Genomic DNA, 22,472 nt, shown 5'->3' with positions numbered 1-22,472 from the left:
CTCACCTACTTCTCTGTGCAGATCGTTTGATGGGGAATGATGAGCAGGAGATAATATTATTACAATACAACAAGAAATTTGCAGTTACAGAGTCTCTGGGTTCAAACTACACATCCCTGATTTACATGATTAAGGCAGATCAGTTCATGAAGTCTGGACCCCCCTTCTGTCCCTTGAACCCTCTTTTATATCCTAACAGAGGTTTTTTTAAGAATGTAGGTAGATCTCTTCCAGAAGGTGCCTCCTCTCCATCCATTGATTTGTCAGTTTTAATCAATATTGTGGACACGTCATGTCACCAAGCAGAGAAGACAGTTATCTCTCTGCTCAGCACATCATGTCCGTGACCTGACCTGGAACAACTTTTGAGACACAACCTCCTGCCTTGTTATGACTTGCAGAGATATTAGTGGAGATACAGATGTTGCAATGTCCACACAAAATATGAAACATACAATTTATTTTTGTGATTAAAGAATCTTAAGCACTTTAAGCAGTTGGGATAAATGTATTTAGTTTTGATGTAATGTATCTAGAGTAATAAAGTTTTAAAACAATATTAGTACATGATCATTGTATCAAAAGCATCTTACATGATTAATATTATAATAAATGCATAGAGAGAGGGCACACACACACAGTGAATTACGCATGCATTTGATAGTGACCTTTGATAGTGAACTTCATCACACAGATAGTGACCCCCATACACAGAGACAGACAGCAGAGACAGAATAACAGATTATTTCTAACATACATGATCATTGTATCAAAAGCATCTTACATGATTAATCTATAAATGCATAGAGAGGGCACAGTTAGTGAATTACGCATGCAGAGATAGTGACCTAGTCAATCAGATAGTGACCCCCCCCCCCCCCCCCCCCCCCCCCCCATGCACAGAGACAGAATAACAGATTATTTCTAACAATATATATATATATATATATATATATACACACACACACACACACACACACGTGGGAGTGTGTATATATATATATATATATATATATATATATACACACACACACACACACACTCACACACACATGGGAGTGTTAGAAACAACATTTAAATATCTGTGTATGACAGTAGAAGTACACTTCTACACATGTTTTCTGGAGCTATAAATTATTATTATTTCTTCCAAAGGCATGTTTTACAATGTGGCAGTTCTTAATGGCTTATAACCTCTAAAGCATAGCACTTTTTACCTTTATAAAGAGTGGTTTATTCAAAGGGTTTTGGTTCAGTGATATGCAGTGCACCATAGTTCAGCTGCTCTTATCCTGACATACCATTAAAATATCTGGCCCTCTGTTAAAATAATTGATTATTTTCTATATTGGTAAATGGTTCTCTGTGGTCTGTCTCTGTTCTCTGTGAGTGACGCAGGTCACTATCAAAGGTCAAACCTTGACTGTAATAAATATCTCTATGCATTTATATTAAGTCAGACAATATGATTTGATACATTGATTGTGTTTGAGTGTTAATATTGATGTAGAAAACTATGATTACTTTAATTACATATATTCCATTTGCTTAAACTGATTAAGATTCTATAAATCACAAAGAATGACATTCAGATATATTGATACACAGTTTTTGCTGTGTGTGTATGTGCGTTTGTGAGTGTGTGTGTGTGTGTGTATGTGTGTCTGGAGAGGGGAGACCACAGAAGGCCGAATGAAAATCCCGTGTGAGAATCTCTGTAAGTCATAACAAGGAAAAATGTTTGTGCTAACAAGTTTGTTAGCAGGCCACAAGGCTTTGTTATGGGCAGCAGTGATTGTATTGCCCAGGTGGCCTGATGTGTGACGGTATGAAAGAAGACTGGCGAATGAGCGGATCAAGAAGGCGGGACTTCCTGGAAGAAATCGACCAGCATGTTTTGTAAACAAATGTTAGTATTTTAATGGGTTCCAGGGAGGGAGTCGTGGTTCAGACTTCACGAACTGAAACACGTCTGTTTGTATTCAGGGACATGAGTTAATTTTGAACCCGGAGATCTCTGTAAAGTGCACATTTTTTGACGTATTGTAATAAAACTTTTGTTAAACTGAGAAACTTGGACGTTCTCCAGCTCTTCATTTCCCCATCAAAGAATGCGCAGAAAAATGGTGAGGTTTTTTCTGTTGGTGACAGATTTTTTCTGTCGGTGACAGATTATCAATTTTCAAGGTTTCCTCATGCAATTTTTCTAACAAATGGTGACCCCGACGTGATGGGGAGTGGAAGCTGGAGGACGTGAGTATTAAAATTATTTTTTTATATATGCTTGATTTGAAATTTAACCTGTAATTCTCTTTGGAAATAGATAACAGCCTGAATTATTGCTGATACAACTGACATCCAGACTTTGTTGACAACAGCAGGGTACCCTTATCAAGGAAGGTGAGCACAAACCTTTTTAATAAAATCTGTGCAAATTGGCCTAATTGCAAAATTGAGTTGTTGTCAATAGAAAACAGATGTCATAGTTAGAAATACAATACGTCAAGAAGATTTTTTGACTTATAAAAAAATAAAAATAATAAAAAAATAAATAAAACAAATAAAACATTTTATTTTAATTAAAAATTAAAATAGAATAAAATAAAAATAGAAGAAAGAGGGGGCATACGACTGTCCAGCTCGAAGACAGGGGATAACGGTCCCGCTGTAAGGCCTTTTGATGTAAAGGGGGGCCGACGTGTCTCGCCGAAAACAGGGATCCGCGTGGAGTCCGCTGTATAAATTGCAGAAAAGGTGGATTACGTGATTTTAATCCAGCTTGAAGACAGAGAATACGGTTCTCTGTGTTGATTTTAAAGGGGGATTTTCTTTTTAGAAAATCCGGCCAAAAATCAGGAGGCAAAGTGTCTCGCTGTATTTCTCCAATCAATATTCCAATCAAAATGTTTTAATAAAGACTGTTCTAATCAAGAAGTTTTAATAACATGTGTGTTTATATAATAATCAATCAGAGTGATCAATGAAGGGTTGAAATGTATGGGCTGGGTCTTTTCTCATAGAGCGAATTTAAAGATTACACGTCTTGTGTGTCTACTCTGAGAATTGTCTGTGGGTGTTGTGGGAGGTTTGTTTTAATAATTGATGACTCTGTCAAGATTGTATTTAAAACTGTGTGCGAACTGAGTTAACTCCAAGTGTCTGAGCGCAACATTTCTTTTAAATGTTGTAGAAGCTTCTCAGTCTGGTTCATAACACGGGGCAATGCGTCCAATACAATCTGTGACTCAGCATGTGTGGCAAAGTAATTTATCTGAACATATATATCATAGAAAAAAAAGGTTCTGCATTTCATTCAGTGGAGTAAAAATTTGGAATGGGATGTGTGAAGAATTAAAACAATGTTCAAACATTAAACACTTCAAAGTCAAATTTAAAGAGCATGCCTTCACACAATATAGGGATGAAAACAGGTGTGTGAGATGAAACGTGGGTGCTGCATGGGTGTGAGTGTGCTTGTGTGTGTGGGGGGGATGGTAACAGGTGGTGTAGGGTAATAATGGTGATAATAAGTTTAAATACTACAGTACTATGTGTTATACATACAAAAATATAGGTGGAAGTATCCACACACTGGTCAAGGCCAGTCACTACCCTGCTTGTACTTAAAATTTGGATATTTTTCTTTTAAAAATATACTAAGTCTTACTTTAAATTCCTTTTGCTGGAGATACATCTTTAATTTACTGTTAGTACAAATTTTAATGCAGTACGTGTAAGAAAATTTGTGTTTGGTTGTTTGGTTGTTTTTCCATTTAAATAAGGGTATGAATAATCCTTACACCACTGCTCAAAGTTTAAGAGACTGTTTCTGTACTGACCTTCCCCCAGAAGTTGTTTTGAGCATGTCTGAGTGTGTGATTTCTGTAATGAATGTTGAAAGAGGGTGATAAGTTTTCACTACATATTTAAAAAGTACTATTCCAGATCTGTAATAAGTACAAAATAATTGGGACACCTGCACAATCTAATGAAATATTCATGTCCAGTAAAACAGCTTTGCCAGTTTCTATTTTGGTTAAAATTTTACCTGCTCAGTTTTTATTGTATTTTATTTTTACAAAGTCAAAGGTGATTAATTGACTTGTTCTGTAGTCACTTTGTTTTACTTAATATATTTGATAAAATATATTCAATATAAATGTGTCCTTGATTTTGAGGCAGTTGTTTAAGTAACTTTAAATATAAAAATGTTTGAGAAGTATTCTACTTATTTTGATCATATTAAATATAATCTTTATGTGTATGTAATTCTAAATCAAGAGAATTTTGTCTGTTTCTAATTGACAGGCACTTCCTTGCGTGCAATCTGTTGCCTCATTTTTTATTGAGTAGCTATTGTTTTTTGTTTTTTTACAGTGTACAGATATATAAAGTGTTCTTAAATTTTTGAGTAAAATGATGTTCTTGTTTATGAAAAAACAAATAGACTTTACTTAATTTGGTTAAATAAATATAATTTAAAACTTGGATGGAATTAAGTAAATGTTACTTAATATCTTCAGAACTGTTATGTTTTATGGAATGTAAAATTTACTTAATACTTGCAAGTGAGTGTTACTTGATATTGCAGCATTACATTTTACTGAAATCATTTGTGTGCAAATACTGACAATATATTTTTTAAGTAAATCTTTTGAGTTATTTTCAGTGTGGAGAGAGAAAAGAGAGAAGCAGGCAGAGAGACAGAGGCTCCAAGGTTGCCTGGTGTTGTTCTCTCCTTCAGGCCTGATTGTTTTGTTTATGGAGACATAACATTTTTCTTTTCAAATTAACAGTTACACTCACTTACCTATTCTGACTTTTATCTTTGGTTTATGTTTTTTTTTTGTTTGCCTTTATGAGTTATGTTTTGGGTGGAGGAGTTTTTTTTTGTTTTTTTCCTGCTCTGTGTGGAAGCGTAGTAAAATTGTAATTGACTGGTGTGCAGAATGTTACTGTAATGTAAACAAATGTTCCCCTGTGAGGCCAAGTGGCGTTACCCCTTTGGGTTTCATCTTATTTTTTGTTTTACTAGTGCTGTGGTGGCTCTGGTTAGAGCATTTGTCTCGGGGGCACATCATGGTCAAGGGGAGGTTGACCAGTTCTGGTTGCTTCACATCGCCATGGTTTCAGTGCGTAAATACCAACCGCTGGTCATGCACATGAAGACTAGGGTTGAGATTAGCTAGTTAGTAATGGTCAGGTAGTCAGCTAGAGGGGAGCATTATTTACTGTCTAGGCCATAGTGTTTGGCTGGTTGTGTATTGATTTTTTGCACACACCCAAGTATGACAAGTGTTGATGAGTTATTTTTTATTTTTTATTTTGTTCTTTCTGCACAAAAGAGCAGCTGTTAAAAATAGCACAACATTTTGGCCTTGAAGTTGATGACAAAATTATAAAAGACAGAGTGAAACTTGTCTTGAAGGCCAGTTAAAAAATAAAAAATTAAAAAATAAAAGAGGGGGGATTTATCAGAAGTCCCGTCAGCATATTTAAATTTTGTCCATTCATTATATTGCAAATATATATTTATATAGCAAATTGCAGCCGTTTTAAATGCAGTCTGTTTTTACCCCATTGGTCAAAGTTATGTTTTGGAACTGAAATAGATTGTTAACGCAAGTTGCTCAACTTCCTGTGTAAGTTGATGTGATATCTTGCTAAAGGATAGATGACAGGTGGTTGAAATCAAGTGAGTGTAATAGATGGAAAAGAGTATGTAGGGGAAGAGAGACAAAAAAGAAGGTATTAGTATGTGTTGACAAGAAAAGAAAAGGGCAACTTGCTTGCTACGAACTGTATGTAATTAAAAAAATTTTTGGGGGATGTTTGAACTCACAATCTGCCTGAATATATATTCTTGCCCCAACATTTCTTGCAATTTATTCTCCGATACTGATTCAGTTATCAGTGTACTGAGATATTTTGTGTTACATTTTGGTTTCATTTCCACTGAGTGTGCTTCACTATTCTACAGTAAATGTTTTAAAGGACCAGCCACTGTGGGTGAAAGGGGGGTGCCCCTGGATTTACCACAGTTGGATCATGTGTCCTTTTGCTGTACATTAACTGCACTGGAAGCCTCCTGTCCACACAGGTCCAGGAGACATGACAGCTCCAGACAGAGAAAAGCTCGGGTAAGAGTGTAAGACTCTCTGAGTGTGTGTGGCTGAAGGTCATCAACAGGAAGTGGACAGAACCACGTTGGGCAAGTCCATATCAGGTTAAAAAAGAGCTGTGAGAATCATACATTCATGAAAAAATCATATTCATATAATCAATTGTTTTTGACATTATATACTGCATTTTTTTTTTGATAAATGGGTACAGAAAGATTGTTTTGGATGTGTTGTTCTGTTTGGCTCTGCTATCTCTCTTTATAGTGCTCTCTGTTCTGTCACCTGGAGCCGAGGGGGAGAGTGGACGGTGGTAATATTACTATATTATGTACAGAAATTGACATATTGATGACACAAGCATAGTGGTGTTGTGTGTTGTGTGTATTTCTCATATCTGTTCTGTCTGTGTTTTGCATCTCCATGGTCATCGAAGGTAAAACCCTTTCCCCATATCAAATGACATTAATCCACTCTGAAATGCTTTGCTGCTCACTGATATTGCTACTATTCATAATTTTGTTTGAGTTGGCCTAATGAATGTTAGGCCAAAAGAGAGAATTGTTAAAATAATTGATTATTTTCTATATTGGTAAATGGTTCTCTGTGGTCTGTCTCTGTTCTCTGTGAGTGACGCAGGTCACTATCAAAGGTCAAACCTTGACTGTAATAAATATCTCTATGCATTTATATTAAGTCAGACAATATGATTTGATACATTGATTGTGTTTGTGTGTTAATATTGATGTAGAAAACTATGATTACTTTAATTACATATATTCCATTTGCTTAAACTGATTAAGATTCTATAAATCACAAAGAATGACATCCAGATATATTGATACACAGTTTTTGCTGTGTGTGTATGTGCGTTTGTGAGTGTGTGTGTGTGTGTGTGTGTGTGTATGTGTGTCTGGAGAGGGGAGACCACAGAAGGCCGAATGAAAATCCCGTGTGAGAATCTCTGTAAGTCATAACAAGGAAAAATGTTTGTGCTAACAAGTTTGTTAGCAGGCCACAAGGCTTTGTTATGGGCAGCAGTGATTGTATTGCCCAGGTGGCCTGATGTGTGACGGTATGAAAGAAGACTGGCGAATGAGCGGATCAAGAAGGCGGGACTTCCTGGAAGAAATCGACCAGCATGTTTTGTAAACAAATGTTAGTATTTTAATGGGTTCCAGGGAGGGAGTCGTGGTTCAGACTTCACGAACTGAAACACGTCTGTTTGTATTCAGGGACATGAGTTAATTTTGAACCCGGAGATCTCTGTAAAGTGCACATTTTTTGACGTATTGTAATAAAACTTTTGTTAAACTGAGAAACTTGGACGTTCTCCAGCTCTTCATTTCCCCATCAAAGAATGCGCAGAAAAATGGTGAGGTTTTTTCTGTTGGTGACAGATTTTTTCTGTCGGTGACAGATTATCAATTTTCAAGGTTTCCTCATGCAATTTTTCTAACACCTCTGATATGATAAGTAGTCCTGCCTTCCTCTGGCTTCAAGTATGTAGTGGGGGAGGGGAGCAGAAGAGAGGTAGAAAAATGTCTAAAAATAACAAAAAATGAGAAAAAGTGTGAGCAGAAATAGCCTTTGTAATATGGAGAGAGAATGTCACAAATAATTCTGCAATCTGTGGACGTGAAAGCAGATTCTTGCCTAACTTTTTCCTATAAAGGGAGGAAGGCCTTCCAGGAAGGAGATAAGGGAACTCTGCTTCCTCCACAGAAATGCTTTCACACAGCCTCCCTAAGATTTTAGCTCTGTTGCTTATGTGCAGGCAGACTACCTACCACCATGTGTTTTTCTCTCTCTCTCTTCCAAGGAAAATTAGGGAGTGGACTTTATATTTTTACGCATTTTTACTTTCATTTCAGTCGCACCATCTCTGGACAACCTTGAGCTTAACCGCTTTTATTACCAGATATCTCGTTTGCTAACAAGACCTACTCGAAAATGATGTTCTGGCACACAGTTTTTGTTGTTTCTTTGGTGACTTTTCTGCGAGACTTCCATGTGTCCAGCTGTGGTAAGTTTTCCGCGTCTGCTGCGGTCTGACATTTGTAGTAAACTCTCCCTTCATTTGAATTCTTGTACTTAGAGGGGCGTGTTACAAAGACAATCAAATACAGTTTAGCGTTTTGTTTGATTTAAATGTTTATTATGTTTAGCCTGAGGTTATCATCACTTGTATTTTATCAATATTGCTCCGATTACATGATTTGATCAGGTTTAATTACTAAATATTGTCTTGTCACTTATTTTTCGTTTCATCGTCTGCCAAAATGTGTTTCTTTCGTTACTGTAAACAATATACTGTAGTAATGATGCGGTTGTAATGCTATATATTTAGGAATTCTAATAGAGTTATTGCAGAAAGTACAATTTATTTCTATTTTTTTCACATTCTGCATATTAAACATTGTAAACTTTGTACAACAAGCTCTGGCAGTACTTTGTGATTGATTATGTTAATGAGAAAAACATGATCAATTTAAAGCTATTAGACTATTTTTTCAATTAAACCTCATAACAGTATATTAAGTAGTTATAAAATGAGCCCTGCTTACATAAATACATCAATTTAAATCTAATATTATGTTTAGAACATCTGAGTGGGTCCATTCTGCATAAAGAGTATGTTTACTTTTGATACTTTAAGTACATGTTGATGCTGATACTTTTGTACTTTTACTTCAGTAAGTTTTGAAGGCAGGACTTTAACTTGTAGTGGAGTAATTTCACAGTGTGGTAGTACTTTTACTTAAGTAAGGGATCTGAATACTTCTTCCACCACTGATTACCAATGCATTTACAGTGTGGATTTTCTAAATGCAAATGGGCATCTTAAGAACTGTTTGAACTGTTGTAATCACACGAGAATAGCCACAGATGTTAGGGTTGAACAATTTAACCTATAACCTCGTTGATTTATTCATTGATTGACTAAAAATGTAGCTAAAAATGTAAATATGTATGATTAGAAATACATGTCTTTATCATGTAAAATAAATGAATGTTTGCTGTGTGCGTTATCACTTTTTAGATGCTTTAATGCTACTTTTAAATCACTGTGTTGCAGATTACGAGTGTACAGATAGACCCGAGTTCACTCCATCCAGACTGGTCGTGAAGTTTGGTGACCCAGCCTCTGTCAGCTGCTCTGTTTGTCAGCATGATTGCCTCAACAACACATTTGATATAGAATGTCCTGTAGGAGTCAAAAAACAAACTGGAACGACGGTTTCATGGACCATTGACAGTCTGACTGAATGGAGCATAGTACCAACATGCTGGCATACCAATGATACTGGTTACCAGTGTTGCACCACCCTGCCTGTAACTATCTACCGTAAGTAAACAAAATACTGTAAGTGATGTTTAATCATTTATACTTAACACCTTTGGTACATTTAGGTAGTTTAGATGATGTCCTGTGTCCTGAATGTGTCAGTCTCTCTGTTTGTCTCCACAGAGCATCCTCGTCAAGTGTCCATCAGCTTTGTGAACCACACCGGGCCAATGTTTGAGGGTGGTGACTACGATCTGCAGTGTTCAGTGCAGGACGTTGCTCCTGTTGGGGACCTCAATGTGACTTTCTACAAAGGACAGACAGCACTGGGTCAACAGCAGGCCAACAACAATACAGAGAAGAAACCAGTGAATGAGACCTTTACTATGAGCATCAGCATGACTAATGAAGATGACGGAGCCCAGTTCTGGTGTGAAGCAAAGCTAGAACTGGGACCTGAAGGACCGCAGCCCCCTCCGGTGATGTCACAAAGCATCACTGCCACTGTGTACTGTGAGTCTGACAAATTAACAAAAAAACACATGAATACATCAATGTTAAATGTTGATCTTTGGGCATCCTGTTGCTCTCTCTTACAATAAACTAAAGCTCTCTGTACAAGTCAGTGAGATAAAACCATTTTTTTTAAAAATCAGTCAACCAATGTAATAAAACGTAGATAAACTCACAATAACATTCCCATTTTCTACTGTAGCCGGAGCTACCACAGCAGCAGTTTTGAGCACTTTGCCAGGTTTTATATGTCTGTGTGTGTACAGATTTCACCGTCATCGAATAGTCACAGCCATCTAAGGTGCGGTCACAAAACTTTGCATGTGTGTAGCTGAGATCAAAGTGAAGGAAGGAAGGAAGGCGACCATTGAGCCTTCACTTAACGATTCTAACCCAAGCCGCCCCGGTCGAACTTTGGAGCCAATTTGTTATTGTGGCCAAACTGTAGAATTACAAATTCCAGGTCCGTCACGTGATGCCATAGGGCCCAAAAAGACTTTTCCTACAGACTTACATTGAGAAAGAGACATCAGTGCATAATTCCTTTTAGGTACATCTTCCTTAAATCACCCTTATTTAAATCATTAGGTCCTACAAGTACTAAAGTTGACCTACTTTAGTGAGTTAAAGAATGCCCAAAGTGTGCTTGTCCCATGGACGAAGCATATCTGAAAGTAATCTTATATACAAAATATAACTTGTTTTACCTGCATGTGCCACTGAGCAATTTTCATTGGAATGAACGGGGCCCCGCTTTGGCCTCACAGCTGGTGCGATTCCATCTCAAGATCTGTCTGTATTTGCTTTGTTTTTGAGAGTTAAATAAGAAGGTTAATACCACTTAGTACATGTGAAGCTGCAGCCAGTTAGCTTAGCGTAGCATAAAGACTGGAAACAGCAAGCTGCTCTCATTTAAAATATTACACAATATAAGATATAAGTTTAAAAATAACAAAACTAGTACATGTAAAAGGACTAAAATAAAATATAATATAATAACAAAAAACAATTAAACAATAAATAAAGTATTAGTAAATATAAAGTAATATATAATAAGATATTTCAAATTAAAAGAATGCTTAAAAAAGAAAAATAGTACATGTAAAAGGACATTAAAAAAATAGTAACAAGTTGTAATGAGAAAAAAAATCCATGGAACAAAAAAATAAAGACATAAAAGAAAATCTTAAAAAATATAAGAAAAAAATATAAGAAACAATTAAAAAAATAGAAAATAAATAAAAATGCTCCTGTTGGAAGTTGATTTCTTCATTATTATATTTTTTATGCCTGAGTAATTTAAACTAAATACATTTTTGGTCTTTTAAATCTAATTTTAGATTCGATTTATTTTCTTTATTGTTGTTAAAAGGCTCAGACACTCGCTGCATGTTTCCCTTTCTTCCTGCCGATGTCCACGATCCGTGCATGCGTGGTGACGTGTGTGCTTTAATAAAGTTTCTACATGGACATGTTGCCAGTGTGTGTTAGTGTTTACATGGGAGCAGATAACTGCAGCGGTTGCCGTGAATCGCCGTTCGCCTGACGATGTTCGCCGTTCCTAGAGGCATTAAGTCCGTGAAGGAATGTGAGTGTTGTTAAGTGTTTATATATACAATCGCCGACGATGATGTTGCGCTATAGATACAGAGGAAATTAACCTGTTGTGTGTGTCTGCCGGCGGTGTGGACCTTGTTTGGCCTGTGGGTAGCGCCATTGTGCGGTGTCCTGAGACAATAATAGCTTGCGTTTTACAGCTGTTTGGTTCCCTGAGCTATTAGTGTTATTGTTTGGATGCTGGTGACTGCATGTTTGTATTGCATATGTGATATAAATGTGGCTTGGACTGCTGTTACATCCCTATGTGTGCAGATTTTTCTTTGTTTGTATTTGAGGTGGTTATCGCCTGTAATTATTATTTCTTTATTGAGTGATAATGGGAAATGTGTTTTGTTTGTTATTACAGAAACTAACAATGCTAAAGACTGTAATGATTCTGATGACATTGAAGTGGAAATAAACCAGGATTCACAATCATTACACCTCCTCATCTTTTCATCGTGTCCTGACAGACGCACCATTGTGGTCACTGCTAGAACACTAAAAGAGCTAGCCCTACCCATTTACCTCCCAAACAATTGTGCTTCAATAAGAGGAGTCAGATCCGACAGTAGAATACAGATAAAATAGAGTCCCTTTAAAATTAAACTATTCCTTTAATGTTCAGCTGTTTACTTATCTGATTTAAAGTTTGCATGTGACTGCTCTTTGTGTTAATGACCGGTGTGTTCCTCTGTATCTTCCTCCTCATTTAACACACAGATAAGCCTCAGTTAAAGGAGTCAGCACATCCAGATCCCATCATCGTCACAGAGGGAAACCCTCTACAACTGAACTGCTCAGCTATGGCGAACCCCAGCCCCTCGTACACCTGGACACTCCCATCAGCACCCGCCAGAACTTCACCCTCCAACAGCAGCGTCCACACTGTCGTTTCTGTGACTCCTGCAGATGGAGGGCAGTACAGCTGTTCTGTCAGCAACAACATGGGGAGAATCACTGTGAAGTTTAACGTGGTTGTCAAAGGTGAGTTGTCCCTTATTTATTTACCTAAAAGTTGGATTCAACTCAAGCTAGATGCATTATTTGTTGGAATATTTGCTTACTCTTTACCAGTGGTGGAATGTAACTAAGTATATTTACTCAAGTACTGTACTTTATCACAATTTTGAGGTACTTGTATTTTACTTGAGTATTTCCATTTTTTGCAACTTTATACTTCTACTTTACTACATTTCGTTGCAAATATTATACATTTTACTCCACTACATTAAGCTGACAGCTTTAGTTACTTTTCAGGTCGAGATTTAACATACCAAACCTGATCAATTTACAGAGATAAGACATTTTTTAAATGAAACCTAATAACAGCATAAGTTTAAATGAGCCCTACCTTGAGAAACTTAAAACGCTGCTTACATAAATGCATCACCAATAATCTAATAATATATTTAGAATACATATAAACAATCTGAGTGGGTCCATTCTGCATAAGGAGTACTTTTACTTTTGATGCTTTAAGTGCATTTTGATGCTGATACTTTTGTACTTTTACTTCAGTGAGTTTTGAATGCAGGACTTGTACTTGTAGTGGAGTAATTTCACAGTGTGGTATTAGTACTTTTACTAAGTAAGGGATCTAAATACTTTTTCCACCACTGGTCTTTACATAATTCATCTCATACGCTTATACGCATAATAGAGCACCCAAAAGCTGACAAAAGGCATTAATAAATTATTGCATGATACAGCAATAAATAATAATATTTTGTAAAAAACAAACACATTATTTTATACCTTAATTTTAACCTTCAATTATTTGATAAAATAAACTAAAACTGAATTAAAATGTTAATTTGATCATTTTATTCTAGCTCACAGTACTATTTTATAAACTTTTGCTGCCTTTTTGATTTCGGTTCTCTGTATTTTTTCACCAAAAACTATGAATTTTAATATAACAGGCTTTTTTCACAGCAGCCCTTTTGAGTTGTCGGTACAGTGTAAACACAGGTGTATTTAATAACATTAATTATGGCCCACTTCCATTTATGTGGGCCATAGACCTATGCGTATGTGGATGCTGTCTCAATGGAATAAGAACAGGATTATAATTAATTCTATTAATTACACCGGTGTTTACCCTGCTATGCCATGTTAAAAAGGCTGATAGAAAAAGTAAATTTTATCTAAAAATATGTCATTGCTAGTACACTTAACCAATCAAAAATCTAGTTCTGTAACCAAAAGTTACAAGAGACTTACAAAAGATGGAAACATAGTTGATGTTAGTATTTTTTAAGCTGCTGATTAGCAGAATCACAAGTCAATTGTCTTTTTGTCTGTAGGTTTGGAGCCAACTTCAACCAAACCGCCGCCAATAACAACCATAACACCAACAACCACCTCAACCACAACAATTGCAACAGCCACAACCTTGACCAACCTTTTGTGTTTTATGCTTTTATTCTCTGCTCTGGTTTAAGTTAATTCCCACAAGAAAAACATAAGAAAAGGTTTGTTTTTAGAACAAAAGCAGGCCTTTTTTAACCACTATACTGATCCACTTCTTATGTAGCTCACATTAAAATCAAAGAAATTGAGAGGCAGTTGTCTAAGAAGCTCTTTCCCATGCAATGCTGATATTTAACCATTGGAGGGCATTAGAGTTGATACATCACTATTCAACTCACTCCAGTACAACTTTATTATCCATGTAATGATGTCACTTTGTCAGTTGTGTTTCATCTTGTCCATTCTGCTTCTCTGTCCCTCCTTTCAGCCACTTCAGGCCTCTTCATTTTCTTTCCCTACCTGTCCACCAGATCCCCTCAGACTCAGTCAGCTGACCCCAACATCCACCTGCTCTCTTGTTCTTTTTAACCCCTTAATTAACCCCCACAGTATTTGTAACCCAGCTTTTTTCCACCTCCTGTTCCTGCTATTTTGTTGAAAATGTATACATATGTTTTGACCTTTTGACCTGCTCATCTTTCATGTCCCTCTTGGACTTTTTTATTCATAGCTGCCTTCCTGTTGCAAAATGTAAGCTTGTTTTCTTTCTTTTTCCTCCCTTTGTTGCTGGAATAAACCAGTCCTGACACGTACAAAATACAAATCCTATAAAGTTAAAAATTAAATCATATAACCCCTCAAAACTATTTGTGGAACTGATGATGAATACATTATTAATCACTATAAATATCAGAACAATAACTTTTTTTAAAATAACACATGGTAATGAGGTCATACAAAAGCATAAAAATGTAAACAATCTTTGAGGAATTGAGATATCAGACAGCAGAGGGGATACCATTGTTAGCGGTCCTTCGTAGTTTATTTATAAAAATAAAAAAAAGTTAAGATGTACAGTGCAACATTTCAGTTGAGTCTCTCATTCTGATTCTTGTCATGAGTTTCAGTTGCAACATTTATGACTAAAATATATGACCTAATTAAATGACAGTGCTGACGTTGGTTTGTCTGATGTCACTTTTTTTTGTACAGTTTCTTCAAACTTGTGGAATGTGAATGAAATCCCCTTTGTAGGTTGCTCAAGGTCAACTTCCTCTTAGAAAACCTCAGTTTATCCTCATTTACTTCTGTGTTTCACTTCTGTTTTTTACTTTGCAGAACTGGAGAACTTATTTTAAATACCTAAATGGGCATTTTTCCATGTAGGGGAAATGGCATGGTAGGAACATAAATCTCTATTAATTTTTCTGAGGCCTTAATTAAAAATAATTTATATCAAACATGTAACTTGTATTTCAACAATGGTAAAATAATCTGAAATATTAAAGATAACCCATATTCACTTTTAGAAAATTAAGAGGTGACTTTAAACATAGAGGTGTAATTCCCATCAAAACAGAGGGAGATAATGGAGTGTACAGCCAGGTCCTGGTTCAGCCTGTCTCTGTTTATGTTATGTGTCAAGCTGTTATGTCTCACCGTCTCCTGCGTCACTATATCATTACTGTTAAACCTTCACAACCCTCTTCCAGAGAACATGCAGAGACGAGTTTAAAAGTGAATCATTGAGTGCCTGTGGAACATGTTTAACAGCTGAGCTTGTTTAAACTTTATACAGATCAAAGTTTACTTGTAGCATGATTTAAGGTCAGATTTTATCTATAAAATCTTTCTTCAGCAGATAATCTGTATCAGTTGTATTTATGTGTATTAATGTGGTTTAATTTGCAGCAATGTAGGCCTAGTTTTGGTTTGAATAATCTATTGTTGAATTAAGTGTTATGTTTTATGTCTATCAGACATATAGACAAGTTATATCTTTGTTATATCTAATTAAACAAAATCGTGTAAAAACAACACTATATTTAAGCTTAGTCATAGCCAGCGGCGGTTAGCTTAGCTTAGCATAAAGACCGGAATCAAAGGTAAACTGCTAACCTTGATATGTTTAGAGGTGCTTATATCTCAATAAGCACCTCTTAAGGTTCAGGCGCAACATCTTGTTTGTTTAATATTTACAAAAAATAAAGTGTAAAAATAATGTTGGAAATGAAGCTACAGGATGGAGCCAAATAATTACTTTAGCAGAAAGACTGGAAACAGTTATCCAAAAGGTGATAAATATCTCAACAGTATGTCTAAAGCTAACTAATTATCAAGTATTATCTTTATTTAATACATACAAAAACCAAAGTGTGAAAACAAAACTAAAATTTAAGCTCACATTAAAACCAGTAGTCGCTTAGCTTAGCTTATTTTAGCTTAGCTTAAAGACTGGAACTGGAAACTCAAAATTCAAATTATTTGTTTAATGTTTACAAAAAACAAAGTGGAAAAATAATGCTGGAAATGAAGGTACAGGAGGGAGCTAATTCACTAGGCGGTCAGCTTATCTTATCTTAGTTTAGTATAGTTTAGTTTAGCGTACTCCAGTGTAAAGGTGGGAATTTGAGGTAAACAATTACCCAGCCTCTGCCCAACGGTAATAAATATCTCAACGGGCACCTCTTAATGCCACTAATTGACAAATCACACACACACACACACACACACACACACATATATATATATATATATATATATATATATATATATATATATATATATATATATATATATATATATATATATATATAGTTGAGAAATGCATTGAGGAAACCTTTACAATTAAATTATCTGACTCCAACAGTATATCCTCTCACCTACTTCTCTGTGCAGATCGTTTGATGGGGAATGATGAGCAGGAGATAATTTTGTTACAATATGACAAGAAATTTGCAGTTACAGAGTCTCTGGGTTCAAACTACACATCCCTGATTTACATGATTAAGGCAGATCAGTTCATGAAGTCTGGACCCCCCTTCTGTCCCTTGAACCCTCTTTTATATCCTAACAGAGGTTTTTTTAAGAATGTAGGTAGATCTCTTCCAGAAGGTGCCTCCTCTCCATCCATTGATTTGTCAGTTTTAATCAATATTGTGGACACGTCATGTCACCAAGCAGAGAAGACAGTTATCTCTCTGCTCAGCACATCATGTCCGTGACCTGACCTGGAACAACTTTTGAGACACAACCTCCTGCCTTGTTATGACTTGCAGAGATATTAGTGGAGATACAGATGTTGATGCAGATGATGTTGCAATGTCCACACAAAATATGAAACATACAATTTATTTTTGTGATTAAAGAATCTTAAGCACTTTAAGCAGTTGGGATAAATGTATTTAGTTTTGATGTAATGTATCTAGAGTAATAAAGTTTTAAAACAATATTAGTACATGATCATTGTATCAAAAGCATCTTACATGATTAATATTATAATAAATGCATAGAGAGAGGGCACACACACACACAGTGAATTACGCATGCATTTGATAGTGACCTTTGATAGTGAACTTCATCACACAGATAGTGACCCCCATACACAGAGACAGACAGCAGAGACAGAATAACAGATTATTTCTAACATACATGATCATTGTATCAAAAGCATCTTACATGATTAATCTATAAATGCATAGAGAGGGCACACACACAGTTAGTGAATTACGCATGCAGAGATAGTGACCTAGTCAATCAGATAGTGACCCCCCCCCCATGCACAGAGACAGAATAACAGATTATTTCTAACAATATATATATATATATATATACACACACACACACACACACACACACACACACACGTGGGAGTGTTAGAAACAAAATTTAAATATCTGTGTATGACAGTAGAAGTACACTTCTACACATGTTTTCTGGAGCTATAAATTATTATTATTTCTTCCAAAGGCATGTTTTACAATGTGGCAGTTCTTAATGGCTTATAACCTCTAAAGCATAGCACTTTTTACCTTTATAAAGAGTGGTTTATTCAAAGGGTTTTGGTTCAGTGATATGCAGTGCACCATAGTTCAGCTGCTCTTATCCTGACATACCATTAAAATATCTGGCCCTCTGATATGATAAGTAGTCCTGCCTTCCTCTGGCTTCAAGTATGTAGTGGGGGAGGGGAGCAGAAGAGAGGTAGAAAAATGTCTAAAAATAACAAAAAATGAGAAAAAGTGTGAGCAGAAATAGGCTTTGTAATATGGAGAGAGAATGTCACAAATAATACTGCAATCTGTGGACGTGAAAGCAGATTCTTGCCTAACTTTTTCCTATAAAGGGAGGAAGGCCTTCCAGGAAGGAGATAAGGGAACTCTGCTTCCTCCACAGAAATGCTTTCACACAGCCTCCCTAAGATTTTAGCTCTGTTGCTTATGTGCAGGCAGACTACCTACCACCATGTGTTTTTGTATGGGTTATATACAGGGGTGAAAGTAGTTTTAAATTCTTGCCGGTACTATTACAAACAATACCTTCATCTCTCTTTCACTTCATGCATTTTAAAATAGCAAAGTCAAAACCCAAACAAATAAAAACATTGAAATATTTCACTGTAGACTATCTGTAGGCCAGGAATTAGAAACACTTGACGATATGGTAAACAATTTGGGGGAAAAATGGACTGTTTTGTAGTGTTTCTCTCCGTTTTTTTCAAAATGTGATAACTGACAGATATTTAAATCATGTTGAAAGTGTTTCAGCCAACCACAAGAAATTGTGGAATTTTGTTGGTTTAATTTATTGTTCGTCCTGTCCTGGCGCAAGCGGCGTTTCTTGACGTCTGTGGACCAGTTGTGGAAAACGTCCGAGTGCATTAAATCAAACTCACCGATGTCCATAGCAACCGCTGTGTTTCGGAAGTAGACGCGCATGCGCACTCACGTACTGCTGAGTGAACTCTCCGGTCGTTATCTCATAAGCAGTTTATTTTCCGAGCTGTTCTGTATCGTTAAAATTAAACAAAATAACATGAAACATGAAATAACAACTGCACTGCTTACTCTCCTACTGATTTTAACTGTGACATTTTGCAATGAACGTAAAGACATTAAACGTGCAGTCTACACCGGCTCTAGGCATAGGCGACGTAGGCGGTCGCCTAGAGCACCATCTGCTGGAGGGGCGCCACCAGGCACCCTCGAGGGAGAAAAAAAACAAAACAATAATAATCTTTGATGCCAATTGTCGGCCTCCCTTCGTGTTCTGTCTTGAAAATTTAACAAAATAAAGAAACAGATAAACAATGATATTTTCTCACTTGTGGTGCTGAGTCATGTGACGTGTGGTCATTGCCTTGCACCCCTTTAGATGGTCAGATCGCTGTCACAGAGGTCAGGTCACGTAAAGTAACAGAGACGTTATGTTTTGATATATCTTGCTAAATGAAACGGCCTTCAAAAGTCTCCGGTGCGCCGTATCGAAAGAGAAGAAAAGAGGAGGAGGAGAAGAAGTCCCAATATAAAGATAACGTTATGTCATCTTTTTTTTTTTAAGTCGTTTTGTGTGAAGATGTTTCATTTGTATTAGCTTGCTAGCTAGGTTAAAATAAAGCAACACTAGCTTAACACAGTTAAGCACATTTTTCATGGGGTTTGCACTTTCATTTTCTCTCTAGTCTCTAACTTTGTTAGCGGTCTCCAGCTGTGCTTCTTTGCGAATTGACTTGTAAGTTAATAATTATATAGACAGACAGTTGTAACCTGATTGGCACCAGGGGCAAGCAAAAACGGGAGTTCCACCCTCCGTGAAACAGCAAGCGGAGATGTTCAACACAAATGGATCTCGCCTAGGGCCCCAAATGGGCTAGAGCCGGCCCTGCGTGCGGTACACGTTTCAAAGGCTGGGCGCAGAGGAGACCTCCGAGGGGAGGGGGAGAGAGGGAGCTGCCCGGCCAAGGCTCCGTCCAGCATGGACTAAAACACAGCACGGACACTTCAGAAACTATTCAGAATGAGTTACAAGGAATTTTTAAACAGACAAAGTAGTTTTTAAGACTGCATATTGCTAGCGCATCTATTTTCTGACCCAGAGTGCGGCCGTGACTGGCTTTGAATGAGGGTCATATAGCAGGCAGCCGCTCTCCCATCTTCCTGGTACTGCGTACCGCCACAGAATCTTTTAGTGGTACGCGGCAGTACCGGACCGTGCCGGCTTACTTTCACCCCTGGTTATAAATATGTCCTGTAGGGTATCTTCAGTGAGCTGGGTTTGGCCTGGCTCTTGTTATAATGACTGAAGTTGAATCAGGGTCACATGAGCTATCTGTCATCTTCGACTGCTATGGCGGAAATTCCCAAAAATGCCTCGGAAATCCTCCCCCGAGATACTAGTTTCAATTTCACTCATCTTTTTTTTTATGACGTAACTGAGAAATCGCCAGTAGTAGACTGCATGCGACAGAGGTATGTCTCTCTCATAGCTCTCTCTCTCTCTTCCAAGGAAAATTAGGGAGTGGACTTTATATTTTTACGCATTTTTACTTTCATTTCAGTCGCACCATCTCTGGACAACCTTGAGCTTAACCGCTTTTATTACCGGATATCTCGTTTGCTAACAAGACCTACTCGAAAATGATGTTCTGGCACACAGTTTTTGTTGTTTCTTTGGTCACTTTTCTGCGAGACTTCCATGTGTCCAGCTGTGGTAAGTTTTCCGCGTCTGTTGCGGTCTGACATTTAAAACTCTCCCTTCATTTGAATTCTTGTACTTAGAGGGGCGTGTTACAAAGACAATCAAATACAGTTTAGCGTTTTGTTTGATTTAAATGTTTATTATGTTTAGCCTGAGGTTATCATCACTTGTATTTTATCAATATTGTTCCGATTACATGATTTGATCAGGTTTATTTATTAAATATTGTCTTGTCACTTACGTTCTTTTATTTTTCGTTTCATCGTTTGCCAAAATGTGTTTCTTTCGTTACTGTAAACAATATACTGTAGTAATGATGCAGTTGTAATGCTATATATTTAGAAATTCTAATTTAATAATTCTAATTCTATTTTTTTCACATTCTGCATATTAAACATTGTAAAGTTTGTACAACAAGCTCTGGCAGTACTTTGTGATTGATTATGTTAATGCCAATATGAGAATTTAGAGTGAATTTCATTACCAACAGTGGTGGAAAGTAACTAAGTACATTTACTCAAGTACTGTATTTAAGTACAATTAATGTAACTTTATACTTCTATTTCTCTATTTCTTTCTATTTCTTTCTATTTACTTTTCAGAAGATTTCACATGAAAAACATGATCAATTTAAACCTATTAGACTATTTTTTCAATTAAACCTCATAACAGTATATTAAGTAGCCTAGTTATAAAATGACCCCTGCTTACATAAATACATCAATTTAAATAATCTAATATTATGTTTAGAACATCTGAGTGGGTCCATTCTGCATAAGGAGTACTTTTACTTTTGATACTTTAAGTACATGTTGATGCTGATACTTTTGTACTTTTACTTCAGTACGTTTTGAAGGCAGGACTTTAACTTGTAGTGGAGTAATTTCACAGTGTGGCATTAGTAATTTTACTTAAGTAAGGGATCTGAATACTTCTTCCACCACTGATTACCAAAGCATTTACAGTGTGGATTTTCAAAATGTAAATGGGCATCTTAAGAACTGTTTGAACTGTTGTAATCACATGAGAATAGCCACAGATGTTAGGGTTGAACAATTTAACCTATAACCTCGTCCATTTATTTAGTGATTGACTAAAATTGTAGCTAGAAATGTAAATATGTATGATTAGAAATACATATCTTTATCATGTAAAATAAATGAATGTTTGCTGTGTGCGTTATCACTTTTTAGATGCTTTAATGCTACTTTTAAATCACTGTGTTACAGATTACGAGTGTACAGATAGACCCGAGTTCACTCCATCCAGACTGGTCGTGAAGCTTGGTGACCCAGCTTCTGTCAGCTGCTCTGTTTGTCAGCATGATTGCCTCAACAACACATTTGATATAGAATGTCCTGTAGGAGTCAAAAAACAAACTGGAACGACGGTTTCATGGACCATTGACAGTCTGACTGAATGGAGCATAGTACCAACATGCTGGCATACCAATGATACTGGTTACCAGTGTTGCACCACCCTGCCTGTAACTATCTACCGTAAGTAAACAAAATACTGTAAGTGATGTTTAATCATTTATACTTAACATCTTTGGTACATTTAGGTAGTTTAGATTATGTGCTGTGTCCTGAATGTGTCAGTCTCTCTGTTTGTCTCCACAGAGCATCCTCGTCAAGTGTCCATCAGCTTTGTGAACCACACCGGGCCAATGTTTGAGGGTGGTGACTACGATCTGCAGTGTTCAGTGCAGGACGTTGCTCCTGTTGGGGACCTCACTGTGACTTTCTACAAAGGACAGACAGCACTGGGTCAACAGCAGGCCAACAACAATACAGAGAAGAAACCAGTGAATGAGACCTTTACTATGAGCATCAGCATGACTAATGAAGATGACGGAGCCCAGTTCTGGTGTGAAGCAAAGCTAGAACTGGGACCTGAAGGACCGCAGCCCCCTCCCTCCCTCCCCTCACAAAGCATCACTGCCACTGTGTACTGTGAGTCTGACAAGAAAAATTCAACAGACTTGGTTATCATGTTGG

General features: G+C 36.7%; 1 protein-coding gene across 1 annotated transcript; it reads left to right on the top strand.

Annotated features, from left to right (window-relative positions):
* Window positions 1–7,901: 7,901 nt before the first annotated feature.
* LOC131961946 (uncharacterized) lies at window positions 7,902–22,393 on the top strand (the record flags this gene model as incomplete). Its single annotated transcript, XM_059327223.1, has 8 exons — window positions 7,902–8,145; window positions 9,199–9,468; window positions 9,592–9,921; window positions 12,244–12,507; window positions 13,830–13,960; window positions 14,264–14,321; window positions 21,702–21,971; window positions 22,095–22,393. Coding segments are annotated over exons 1-8 (1,695 nt in total), but the record flags the coding sequence as incomplete, so codon positions are not given.
* Window positions 22,394–22,472: the final 79 nt, after the last annotated feature.

Source organism: Centropristis striata, chromosome 1 (assembly GCF_030273125.1).
Source record: "Centropristis striata isolate RG_2023a ecotype Rhode Island chromosome 1, C.striata_1.0, whole genome shotgun sequence".
Classification (NCBI taxonomy): domain Eukaryota; kingdom Metazoa; phylum Chordata; class Actinopteri; order Perciformes; family Serranidae; genus Centropristis; species Centropristis striata.
The sequence above is the reverse complement of the archived record's forward strand: the minus strand, read 5'-3'. Positions and strand labels throughout refer to the sequence as shown.